Below are 13,214 nucleotides of genomic sequence, written 5' to 3'. Positions count from 1 at the left end.
TGCCAGGCCTGAGGTAGAGGACCCGAGCTTGAGGATGACACACACCACCCCACGAGGGGTGAGAGGGGGATTATTATGAATATGTATAATCCAACAGGGCAAAATCAGAACATTTTATGAAGCTTTTTATTCTCTTTTCTTTACTTTGTTAGGTACATCCAACAGCAACGAGAAAAGCCATATGTACAGTATATCAGTCATACCCATTTGTTTATTTCTTTTTATCTATCCATCTGCAACATCAGTCACCTGTTTCCCTTGGCAAAAATTCTAACAAATGTGTCCATGTCTGAGGTTATCAGTAGATTGCATTGTTTTTGTTTGTCTTGCATTGTTAAAGTATAATTGTTTAGATATATATATATATATATATATATATATATATATAGCCTATTGCATTGAATTGAATTGAGACACAGAACTGAGAATTGAGAGAGAGAGAGAGAGAGAGAGATGGCACATGCTCATCATTTAACACTTGTATAAAACACATTTACTATACATTGTTCGAACAACATGTAGATGAGTCCATGTTTTCAGGTTTGTGCTGTGTGCTGCTGTCTGTCTCTGTGCTGCTGCCTTCTGTGTGTGAACACACACTCTGCTGTGTTTTCTCCTCCGAGCTCCTCTTGATAGTCAGCTCTCTCTCAGCCTCCTCCACACATGGAGCTTTGGCCGCCTGGATGCGGAGCTTCCCGTCTGGAGCCAGGTAGCAGGTGACGGCTTCAGGGTTCAGGCCTTCCGGCAGATCTAACTCCTGTCTGAACTCCTGGCGTCTGTAAGAGTAGGAGCCTTTCCCGTCCTCCTGCTTCTGCTCTGTCTTCCCGCTGACTCTCAGCTTCCTGCCCACCTGCCTGACAGACAGCTCCTCTGGGGAAAAGCCTTGAGTGTCCAGGGTCAGGCCAAAGTGCTCTCCCTCTTCCTGCAGCTGGTAGGAGACCGGCTGCAGGGCCACGCTGGTTTGGAAGGGCTCCGTCTCCTCCAGGATCTCGTGTTGAAGTTTGTCCATCAGCTCCAGACTGCTGCGGAGCTCCTGTAGGTTTCTCTGCAGCAGATCCTGCTGGTAGAGCAGAGGTCTGACCTCTGGCCACAGACTGCGTACAGGCCAGTAGAAGTCCATGAATGGACTGAGGGCAGACTGGAGTCCATGAGAGCACAGCATCTCCTCTGTGTGTTTAGCGTTGAGTCCTCTTGCTGTGAGATGAAACACTGTTAAAGTGTCTGTCCTCTTCTGTGTTGCTTGTGTTGCTTTCTGTCTCAGCAGTGGGACTGTCCCGGCTTTTCTATTCGAACTGGAGGAGCTCCAGAGTCTTCAGGAACTTTCCTGTCGTTTCCACAGCTCTCCACTGGGTGGAGCTGTTACTCAGGGGTGCTGACGTCACTGGATCGTTCATGATCAAGTTTGCTGTTTGAAAAAGATTCATCAGTACAAATGAAGATTTCACCTACAATATAGGTAAAATTTGCATAATATGTGTTAAGAAAATGTAACTTTTGAAATATACACTGGTGAAGGCATTATGCCATTTCTTTCCATTTCCATTTCTTCAGGAACTTTTCCATTTGATGGTTATTTTTAAAAGATAATCTAGTCATGTCATTGTCAGAATCAGCACTCTACTTTGTATATTTATGATTGAGTGTGTGTCACTCTCTGTGTGCGTCTTTTTTGCAATAAGGTTAGATTTTAGAGATTGAGAAAAACATGCTTTCAAAATTAGTTTGAAATGTCAAAGATGGAGGATAATAAAAGGTTAGTCATTGCTTTGACTAGAAGAAACAAGTAAATGGGGAATTTCAGGAATGTAGGAAACATTAAAACATACGGTATATGTGAATAATACTATTTTCTTCTTTCTATAGATACATCTCTTAGAATGGAAATTTGGTGAATACTACATTCGCCCTGCCACCAGCTACTTATGAGGGAAAACTGTAATCCATGAGAGACAGCCTCCTCAGTGGATGTAGTCTTTTGAGTTTCTCAGATGAAAAACAGCGTCGTTTTCATATCTCAGCATGAGGCTGTCTAAAGCTTTTATATACTGCACATAGTTTCCTCTGATCCCTCCTTGTCGTTTTCACATGTCTCCACTAGATGGCAGCCTTTCCTTCCACTAAAATTTACCAGTAAACTTATCCTCCAAAGCCAGGCAACTTTCCTGCTATCTCAGCACTTTGCCACTAGTTGTCATCTTAGTTTAACAAAACACAAAATGAATTTACTAACACTGCACATTGCTACCTGTGATTACACAGAGTTTCTAATTAATACTGTAACTTTTAATTTGTACTTTCCAATCACTCTTTCATTTATTTTTGTGACACATACCGTACTGGTTTTAGTTTGGATCAAAAGTGAACAACACAACCATACTGATGCTTTTATGCATGAAATGATAATGTTGCACTGACTACAGTCCGCTGTCCAGATCACATCTAAAGAGATCATTATGTGAACAACCTAATCTGGATGCATACGTGTAAAACTGAGTTACACAGAAATAAAATAGCACCTGTTTCATGTTGAAGACAGATTTCAGTGAAATAAAAGGAAACAATACACTGTACAGGTGAGTTATTCTCAGTTAATATAATACCGTGTACTAGTAATGTGCTGTAATTGAGACAGAACGGATTATTATTTTACTCACTTGTTATAAGTAGTTTACACCTTTCGTCTGCCAGTATTTTATATATTTATCCAGAGAGTGTACAGACAAGATTGATATGGAGGGCTGTGCAGAGAAGTAGGGCAACAACAACAACACAGAAGGCAGGATTTAAACCCACAGCCTTCTTTTCAACATATTCTATCTCTCGGATGATGAAATCTGGATGCGCTTTGCTGCTCGGGGATATTGTGTCAAGGCTGGTGTCAATATTTTTGACACATAAAGAGAATATATGAGTTTTTTTAGGGGAGAGAATTTTTTTGTCAGGCATTCACCTTTGGATGAACTCCCCAAAGTGAAGGCAGGATAGAAGTGAGGAGGATAAGAAGAACGAAGGGTAACGAAAACAGGAAGGATGAGGAGGAGGAGGATGAGGAGGAGAAAGCAAGACTCAGCTCCATGCACATCATCCGCATTGTTCTCCTAATGCTGCTTGTATGCAGAAACACACACATACGTTGATGCTGCTGGGACAGCATCAAAACACACACACACACACACACACACACACACACACACACACACACACACACACACACACAAAGAGATTCTCGGGCAAAAACTCGCACTTCCTTGTTCCTGTCTTAGTTTGTCCCTCACAGAGATGGTTTTTAATGCGCCATAATCCCCCTCTTTCCCTTGAACACATAAAAGAGATATCCTTCTATCTGTGTAAGTGGTTCTGACGGCCACCAGCTCATCACAAACACACACACACACACACACACACGTAGAGCCGCCAGCTCATCAGCATGCAGTTATTCCTTTGGCGCTGGATCGCAGGCTGTTAATTGGCTGCCAAGCAGAATGTGTGTGTGTGTGTGTGTGTGTGTGTGTGTGTGTGTGTGTGTGTTTGTGTCTGTACCGCAGAGCTGGGGTTGCTTAGAAATTCCCGTCACGTCTCAGAGTCTCGATTAAGACGTTGCTCCAGTTTCGAACAGACAGACATGTGGGGAGGAGGGGAAGAGAGGTGGAGAGGATGCAGCAGGGGGGAGAAAGATGAGAGAACGCCAGAGGAGTGGGAAGAGAGAAAGCGAGGTGATGAGGCGGGACTCGGCAAAGGAGGAAAAAAAGTGAAGGGTGAGTGAGAGAGAGGTAGTGGAATGCTGCAGTGGTCCTGTGTGTAGGACCTGGAGCTGATGGCCCTCCTGTACTGACTTCCTTATCTCTAAAATAGAGTTGCAAAAGAGTAGGGGTTATTTCAGGCATCTACTGTGGACTTCCTGTAGTAAAAGTCCTGTTCATTTTCTGCATAGACAATGTTAGGTGTCTGGCATTGGTGCACTTCCAAAGCTTGGAAAGGTATGAAACTCTCCTGGTTGAATCTTCAGTATAAACAAAAGGAGCAACTCAGAAAATATCTGGTTCTTCGATAAAAAGACAACATTCCAAGTGTGTCTACATAAAACGTGCGCCGCTAACATTTAGATACCAGATAAAACATGCAACAGTTTAAATCAGTTCACTTTCAGATTCTGACCCTGTTGACGGCAACAACTTGAAACACGTAGGTCTGACAACAAAGCTTTTGTTTCGAAAAGTGCTAAAGAAATAAAGTTTATTATTATTATGAACCAAGTGATTATTATTTTAACCATGGTGATGAAGGTCCCTTAAGCTTAATGAAGAAGTCATTTTAACCCAAACCACAATGTTTCCATAACCCTGCCCAAGTTGCTTTTGTGCCTAAACCCAACCAAACCTTTACCATAGCGGTGTAAGATAACAAATACTGGTGAACGGTGATTTGTAACGGTTCTGAAAAGCACTGACAAATTCTTTTGTCCTGCCGACAGGGGCGTCAGATCATAAAACAGAAAGTATTGCTCTGACGGCTATGACAAACAACATATTTTGGCGTTTGGAGGACTTACTGCTTATGAGAGATTTCAAAACAGCAGCAGCCATTTTTTTCTGTAAGCCTGCACACTGGCGTTGTCTTAACATACGTCAGGATGCGTCACTTTGCAATTTCCCAGCATCAACACGCCTTAACTCTCACTAAAGCACCAATTTTATCATATTTAATCCCCAGTTTGGCATATTCCAGCAACTGTACCTTGATTACTTCTTCTGTCTGTACGTCACGTTTGGTGTCAAATGATGCAATGACATGACATGTTGCATTTTAGGCTCATGGATATTGTACTTTTATGACTTTTCAGAAATAAGTTGAAATTGAAATAGTATCTTTAAATTAGCCAGGAGACCCTTGTGTTTCTGTGTTGAGGAACTTTGAGGATATTATAAAAAAAAAAGACAGAATGACAAAGAGAAAAAGTTAGTAGAAAAAGTCATAGAAGACGTGAAGAAAACTGTGAGAAGCTTGGTACGACAATACATTAGGAAAATAAGAAAAAGTGAGAAAAACAACTCCACAGAAAAGACACAAACACACACACAGTTGCAGGGAATGAGTAGGGTGATAATTTGAAGGTTACAGATTCTGAACTTTCGGTTTATGCCCTAATGAAGCCATAAGAGGCTGCTCGACGTTTCTAGGTCACACATAGGCACTGAGTCACACAATGCACAAACTTGCTTTCAATTGCATGCGCATACTGTACACACACATACACAACACACACAGATTTCACTGTCTGTTATGTAATCATGCCAGAGCCAGAGAGAGAGAGTGAGAGAGAGAGAGAGAGAGAGAGGACAGGCACCGCAGCCTAATCAGACACCAGCAGACACACACACACACACACACACACACACACACACACACAGCTGTCTGTCAGACACTGACTGCGGCCATGTTGCTCTTTTCCAGCTGCAGCATCCAAATGGCTTGTTTTGGTTTGGTGTTGACAAGTCATCATCTGTATAAATATTTTGATTTCAACCAGAAAGTCTTTGTTATTTATGTCAGTCTAGTCAGACGGCGACAGCAGACAACAACTGCTCAGCAGCTTTGTAACAGACATAAGCAAGGATTTATGCCTCATGGCGCTTGAGCTGATACTTAGCGGCTTGAGGCCAATGGCAGCACACGCTTGCAACTCCTTAACCAATAACGTTAAAACTGCATGAAATAATACTATCTTACCTAACTGGCCTCATTTGTTACCTTTTTTACGTTCTGTCCTCCACTTAAAGGTCAGAGAACAGGGTTCGAACCTGCTATCTTTGCTCTACTGTGAATGCATTTGTGTTTCTCTGCTTTAGTGACCTTGATCCTCTCCTATTTTCTATGATAGTAAAAGTAAAAGTGACCCTATACTTTTGTGCTCTCTCTCTCTCTCTCTCTCTCTCTCTCTCTCTCGTTCTACCTGTGTGTAAGGGTGTGTGTGTGTGTGTGTGTGTGTGTGTGTGTGAAGGACCACGGTCTAAGTGATCTCAAGGTGCTATCATGTTTGTTTGATGGAGGATAATTAAATAGGTAATAGAAACCAGCCTGTTCTCATCACTATCGATTCATTTGCAGCACACACACATGCACATGCACACATGCACGCACAGGCTTTATACGCTAAAGCCCCTGGTCTCTAAGAGGAGATGCCTGATACTCCCACATCAGCTATCAACAAACTTTCATGTTTTAATGGGTTTGTTTAACCTAATCCACATTAGCCCCCATCATTCAGCCCCCGCCACCACACAGTCTTCAGTGCAGTCCTTCACTGAAAAGTGTTTGTTTGATGAAAATCAAACAAATAATCCCGCAAAACACCCGTCCTCCATCACAAGCATTCTCTAGCCGCTTGATCCATGAATCTGAAGCAATGCCAAACCACAGAGGTGATCAAAACTCGAAGGGAGGAGCACATCTTGGAATTATATGAAGACTTTTATTACAAACTAAACTATGACAGCAGCTCTAAATAATGAGACTGTTGCTGACAGTATTCTCCATCAAAGCTGAATTTTGTTACAAACTGCTCTTGATGGCAAATGTCAGTGTGTCTTAGTGAGAGCAGACAACTCACAAGATCCTCATTGCATAAAGTAAACCAAAAACACATCACTTTGGTGATGGAAGCCAAATTCATTGGCAATGATTATTTTTGGACTATTTTGAGCCCTTCCTTTCACAAAGAAGAGCCACATGAGACTAGATGATCATCTGTATTGTTATTAAATTCAGTGAGGAATGAACATCTTTACAAATTACAGGGTCAGTTCCCCCAAATTACAAGAAAAATCTTAAACTTACTCCTAATGGTCTCTACTTTTGCAGGTAGTTTTGGGCTGTTTCTGAAATCTCTCCTTAGTTCACTCATTCACTACTGTCTATATAATACACTCAATACTTAGCTTGAGATTTTGGACACTTACATCATTTTGCGTCATCACTGACAGCTGTTGTTGCACAGCAGTGATTTTTGCATCTACAAAATGCAATGCATTGCATTGTAGGATTGTTAGCAGGGAGTAGTGTGCATGCCGTGGACACAGCTAATTTCAGTCCACTGAGGCACTATCTAGTGGGGAAACTTACACACTCAGAATCTGGACACTCAATACAGTAAATGTGGTGCACCATATAGTAAGATATTGTTTTTCCTTCTGAAAGTTCTGCCACCACCCCAATAGGAAAAGTAGTATTACAAACTGCTTTTAAGTTATTTTTAAATATACTGTTTTAAATAATAACTGAAGCAGCACAACAAACATACCAAAAAAATCAATTTCCATTATCTCCCAACCTGTTGGAGTGGCAACAGATGTTTCAGTGTTAAATATCTTAACACCTTGGCACATAAAAACCAAAATTGTCTGCATGGCTTGTCACCGCTAGGTGTAAGCTTTGCTTTTTGTTGACTTAGGTGAACTGACCCTTTAATGATTTGATTATAGTGTTGAACGGCAGCCCCACATTTCCTTTCCCTTCCAGCTCACTGTTACAGCATGACAGTGATTTGGGATGAAATTGTGACATTTGGGGATACCATTGGGCACACAGAAAAAAACATTTGCGGCGTGTAACTTGTTGACATGTTGAAAATACTTGATGTACTTTGTTACCTATATTTAGATAACAAGAACACACATACAAATGTAATTATTTCCATTTATATCAATGACACATTTTGCATGTGGCATCTGTTTCAGTGCCAAAAATAAATCTCCTGTTGTGTTTGCCTTTTCAGAGTGCATCATTTAATTTAACACAAGCGTCATAATCCGCAACATGTTTCTCTGCTCCATGTGCGCCTTTGTTCTCTACATACGTGTGCCTTTGTTCTCCGTAATGTGTTTTGTTTGTCCATGTATCTGTATGACAATGATTAGCTGTGATGGATGATAGTGACCCAATAATTGTGACAAGGACGCAACATTAACATTGAAGCCGGGACAATGGCAGTGCAGCTGCGTGGCCACTGCATTATTCAGACAGCATGGATGGATGGAGAAAAGGGGAAGGGGAGAAAATGGGGAGTGGGAACAAGAGGGGACAGGAAGGAAGGATGAGATGAGGGAGGGAAAGTGGGGATGGGAGTGGGGCTATGTATGGAGCGATTTATGAGTAGAGTGGTGGAGGGAGGAGGGAAGGGGAGATGGATGTACAGTACAGATGGATGGTTGTAATGGGAGGAGAAAAGGTGGACAGGATTGGGGATGAACTAACACAAAGAAAGGTGATGTGGATGTGTCTGCAAGGGTGGTGTAGTATGTGAGTGGTATCTGAATGATTTTGGAGCCCTTACCCAAAATAGAGTAAAAGGTGTCATATAACTATATATTTCAGCTTTACCTAAAAATATATGAATTGTGAAGGGGAATTCATGACATGAAGTTCCTTATTCAATATATCTAGAATGCAGAAGACTCATTCAGTAAATATATAAACATTGGCTTAATCTACTTTCTGTAATTTAGACTTTTGTTAAAAAATGAGACAGACAGAAACAGAATCCACCAAAACTTAACTTGGGTGTCATGGTAATTTTGCAGTGACAGTATCTGGCAAAAATATATATTTGTGGCTATTTTCTAAATTATAGGGAGGTCACCTTTCAAAGGATACAATACAAATATTTGTGTATATTGATATGATATGACATTGACTGCTGTGAGAGTACATTTTCTAAATATATTTGTTCTAATTTTGTGGTATTGTCAGATTTTCAGATTGGAAAGGGACTCTTTAATGTGTTAAACTACAGCTACTCAGTATTTCACCTATTTACCAATGGTTGGCCAGCACACACACACGCCACCCAGCCCCCACCCTCGCTGCCATAGGAACTATTAGTGGAAACACCATGGGGGCACATAGATAAAGCCTCTCATTGCCAGAGTACTGATCTGTAATCACCGCTGCCTTTTAACAAGGAAAAAGACAAACAGGGCCCCGAGGACAGTATGTAAAATATCGTGTTTACATTGCGGTCTAGACTTCAATTTCATATGTTCATTCCCTGTTAAATAGCCAAAAAGAGACCATGTTTACTCAGTATCATTGTTTGAATAATTACTCAAGTGAATCAAGTAAAACTTGCTTGTAAAATGATTAAAATGTACTTATTTCTGCCACTACAGCCATGTTTTTGTTAATACTGGATCAGGTTAGAAGGCTTTTGGCCAACGAGGTCAGGAGGTTCAGTGCTGCAGTTCCTGTGTTTGGTCCTATCATGGTCTATTTTAAGTTTTGCTCTATGTTAAAATTTGTTCCGTCTTGCCTTTGGTGTCAGCGAGCCGATAAAATATGCATGGTTTGGACTTTTCACCTTTCCGATTTTTATTCCTTGTATAAATCAAAGGAAAATGGAGCCTTTTATGGTTGGAGCTCATCCATGTTTGATGTGCAGCCAGGAGGGAGACCTAGATAATAGAAGCTATCAGAGACATACAGCACTCTGTGTGTGAGTGTGTGTGTGTGTGCGCAGGCGAGTGTGTATGTGTTTGTGTGTGTGCATGCATGTGTGTGTGTGTGTGTGTCCTCTTTTGGATTCTATTTCATTCCCAGGCATTAATGGACTTGAATGTATTACGACATACACTTTCAGAAGGTCTGACACTGAGCTAAACGGCTTCACAGATAGACACAGGTGCTCATACACACATACATCCATGTCTGTATTTAATAACAATGTGAATAAAAATGTGTCTGCAGTAAAATGCAACAACATGAGATGGAATCAGCAACTGCACCAAATGAGGTCAATTAGTCAAGAATTTCTGTTTCCTCTCTTTCAGACAGATGTTGAAAAGCAGAGAGACATTCAAATTATGTGCTGTGAAATGCACAGACAAATCATCCATTCAAAGTAATTCAAACATTCATTTATTTTTTCTGCCAGGCATAGTACAAAATAAGAAGAAAATACCTCTTGGGGAATATGACTAAGGGAAAAGCACAAAACGATAAAAGCACAGCGAAGTGATTCATCATCGGTTGCGGATGATAACTGATCGTCTGCTGAGATCGCCCTTATAGAAACTTCACTCATATCTCCATCTGTGCATTTTGTTGTAGCCCTTGGCAGCTTGCTCGCTCTGAGGGACAAAATCAATAGTCATTTTAGAAACATGACTTAATAATGACTTATTACACACTGTAGTGAGCACTATTGTTGAAGCAAAGGTCAGACTGAGCAACTATTTCTCTGAGATTTATGTTCATATGTAACTATTTTGTATTAGCTAAATAAGTTTTTTGAGGATTTTTTTTAAACCAACACATCAGCAAAACCTTCATTCTGAACATACCTTCAAACTGTTTCCTATTTCTTTCTTTACAATATCTGCTTGAGGCAACTAAACTATTGTTACGGTAATTAAGTTATTTGTCTTTTATCTTTATGCAACTAAAATTACTAAGATAATTTGAGATTGAGCACTTAGATAAGGTTTGGCAAAAGATTACCATCGTGCTTAAAGGGAAATTCCACCGATTTTACACATCCAAATCTGTTTACAGGTCTTGGCAGTGTTGTGCAATTTCTAGTTCACATTCACAGTTCACAATTTCAGAGAATTCAGTTCACAGAATTTTGAACTACGTTCAAAGTACCAAAAAATGAACTATTTCACGTTCATTTCTTCTGTTTTTTTCCTTTACAAAATGCTGTGAGTTTGACCTGGGTGGAGGAACTTTGCAACTGTTGGCTCGTGGTCTTACCCTTTAATGATTTCTTGTGATCATCATTCACTCGCACATATTTCCCAAGACTGGTCGAATGCTTCAGCTCGATGTGACGTTATATTGCATATATGAAAAAATAAAGCCTTTATAAAGCCTTTTGTGGCTTCAGACGGAGCTACAAGAAGTCTAATAAATTGCCTCACGTGATGTCACAAGTGAATTTACCAGACCTCTGTAGCCCGCTCCTCATCAATGCTTGAGGCTAGATGCTCAAGGCTACATTAGCCACTAATAGCATAACACACCCGAATCTCCGACTGAACTGTCAGTGGTTGAGTTGTGGGTAATTTAGGCGCCAGGTTTTGACAAGAAAAAAGAATGCATGGAAGATAAAAAAGTTTTTATTTGCCCAGGTTTTAAAATATATGTCACTGAGATTTGTGCTGCCATCCCAAAAGAATGCAGGTGAATGGAATTTCATTTGTGCTGCTCAAAGCATTGAAAAATTACATTTGAAAAACTCACCAGGTCCCGTGTGTCCGTCAGTCAGGATAATCCACAGACCTCGTTGTCAACAGTTTTTAATAGGACTATTTCTTCGATAGAGAGTAATTCCAATTAAAACAGCATGAATAAAATTCCATTTACCTCCAAAATGCTGTGGTGGCAGACATTAAGATCTGTATATCTCAAAATCTGCACACTTAACACTGAAAATATTTGCATGGCTAGATACCACAAGGGTTTTTTGTGATTCGGGTGAACTGATCCATTTAAAAAATCAATGCATAGTTGAAGCATAAGATGAAACATGAACCCTTGTATGCCCAACCTCCTCCACAAATTCACTTTTTCCTGTGCTACATGAGTGTCACACTGCATGTGCATTGGCGATTGATTAGCCAGTGAACGTACCTCACAATTTAAATTCGTTGCATGGAATACCAAGGAGACAAGGTTGTACTGAGAGCCACTTCATTTTACATATATGATGCATTACACATATGTGATACTGAGGAAGATACTTGCAAATGTGCAACAGACATACAGGGAGACTGACTGAGAAAGAACATTGTTACATGCACAAATAATACACACATCCACACACACACACACACTCACACTTTTTTATTGAAATACAATATCCAGGTGATGCATTGCAGTCATTAGTTTGTCTATGCACAGCACAGTGAATATTAAGACAAATGGGATGTTTCTCACAGACACCAAGTCATTCTCATAGCTATTAACTCCCGTTTATGCATATCTCAGGAAAACCACATATTTTCATATCATGTACTACAGAAAGTGGTAGTCCTGGTTTTCGTATTACTAAGAAAGAAATTAAGAAATTGCATTTTCGTGTAAAAAGTACAGAATCACCGCCTTACATTTCTGTGCTCTATTGAAGAGTTGAATAATTTTGACTGAACTAATTTTTTTTTTAATGTGAGCCTAATACACTTCTCTACTAACACCTTCTGGAATCAAACAAATTTTTATTTACCGATTTGATTTGAATGTAACTGAATTACATTGAACTGACTGGATTGTAATGAACATAAATTAACCTAGTTACACTCCACCACATTTAACTGAACTAAAGTGAATTGAATGAATTTAACATATTTATGCAGTTTTATTCTCCCAAATGATACAGATCAATAGTTTAACTACTTAACTTCAAAAATCAAAGGAAAAAAACATATTTTTAACTTCACAAACCAAAACTGCAATGCCTTGTTCAAACTGTGAGAAACATCTGGCCCTGCTCTCCCTCAGGATGCTTTCACAGAGGGTTGCTGCTGCTTTGCATTACAGTATGCAACATGCTAAACCCTGTCAGAATTATGAGTAGGTACACTGTGCAAGCATCACAGCTGTGAGGGATATTGCAAGGTTAATAAACAATGTTATGTGGCTTTGCAAGAGTAACAAAAACATCTCTAATGAAGCCTCTTTATTGCATTCTTCTCATCAAACAGAAGATCCTGTATCCAGTATGAGACCAACATTGCCATACTGCAGCACTAACATTGCTGTTTCATCTGCATTTTATTAATTGTACATTACACAGCCACTGAACTCTTGCTTGGACTGTTCACTGTGTGAAGAAAAAAATCCTGCAGATTTGTGTTTGACAATGTGATCAGTAACTCCAACATGATCAAATTGAATCATGAACCTTCATAACAGCAAAAAGTGACTGTGGTCCATTTGTAACATGCTCTCACTGCTCTACATACACACACACATTTTGTACTCATGCCTAGTGCACACATTTACCCATGCATGGTGAGGCTGATTATGGAGAATGTATGGCAAGCAGACACTGTGGAGGATAATTCCCTTCCAGCTCTCAGTGGGTAATGTCAAAATAATTACCAGACCAGACAGCTCAGTGGGCAGGCAGCACCTCTTCATTATGGAGTAAGGTTGAGGGAGCTAACAACCTCCAAATGTGGCAGTGCACCCCATGCAAGGTTTGACGCAAAACTCTTCAA

At 40.2% G+C, this 13,214-nt stretch overlaps 1 protein-coding gene across 1 annotated transcript; it reads right to left on the bottom strand.

Moving 5' to 3' along the window:
* Window positions 1-383: 383 nt before the first annotated feature.
* Window positions 384-1,328, bottom strand: LOC122865469 (heat shock protein 30-like). Its single transcript, XM_044173924.1, has one exon. It carries the CDS (start codon window positions 1,160-1,162, stop codon window positions 497-499), a length of 666 nt encoding a protein of 221 aa, XP_044029859.1. The 5' UTR covers window positions 1,163-1,328; the 3' UTR covers window positions 384-496.
* Between the last annotated feature and the right edge of the window lie 11,886 nt (window positions 1,329-13,214).

Source organism: Siniperca chuatsi, linkage group LG18 (assembly GCF_020085105.1).
Source record: "Siniperca chuatsi isolate FFG_IHB_CAS linkage group LG18, ASM2008510v1, whole genome shotgun sequence".
NCBI lineage: Eukaryota > Metazoa > Chordata > Actinopteri > Centrarchiformes > Sinipercidae > Siniperca > Siniperca chuatsi.
Note: the sequence above shows the minus strand (reverse complement) of the source record. Positions and strands in the feature narration are given on the sequence as shown.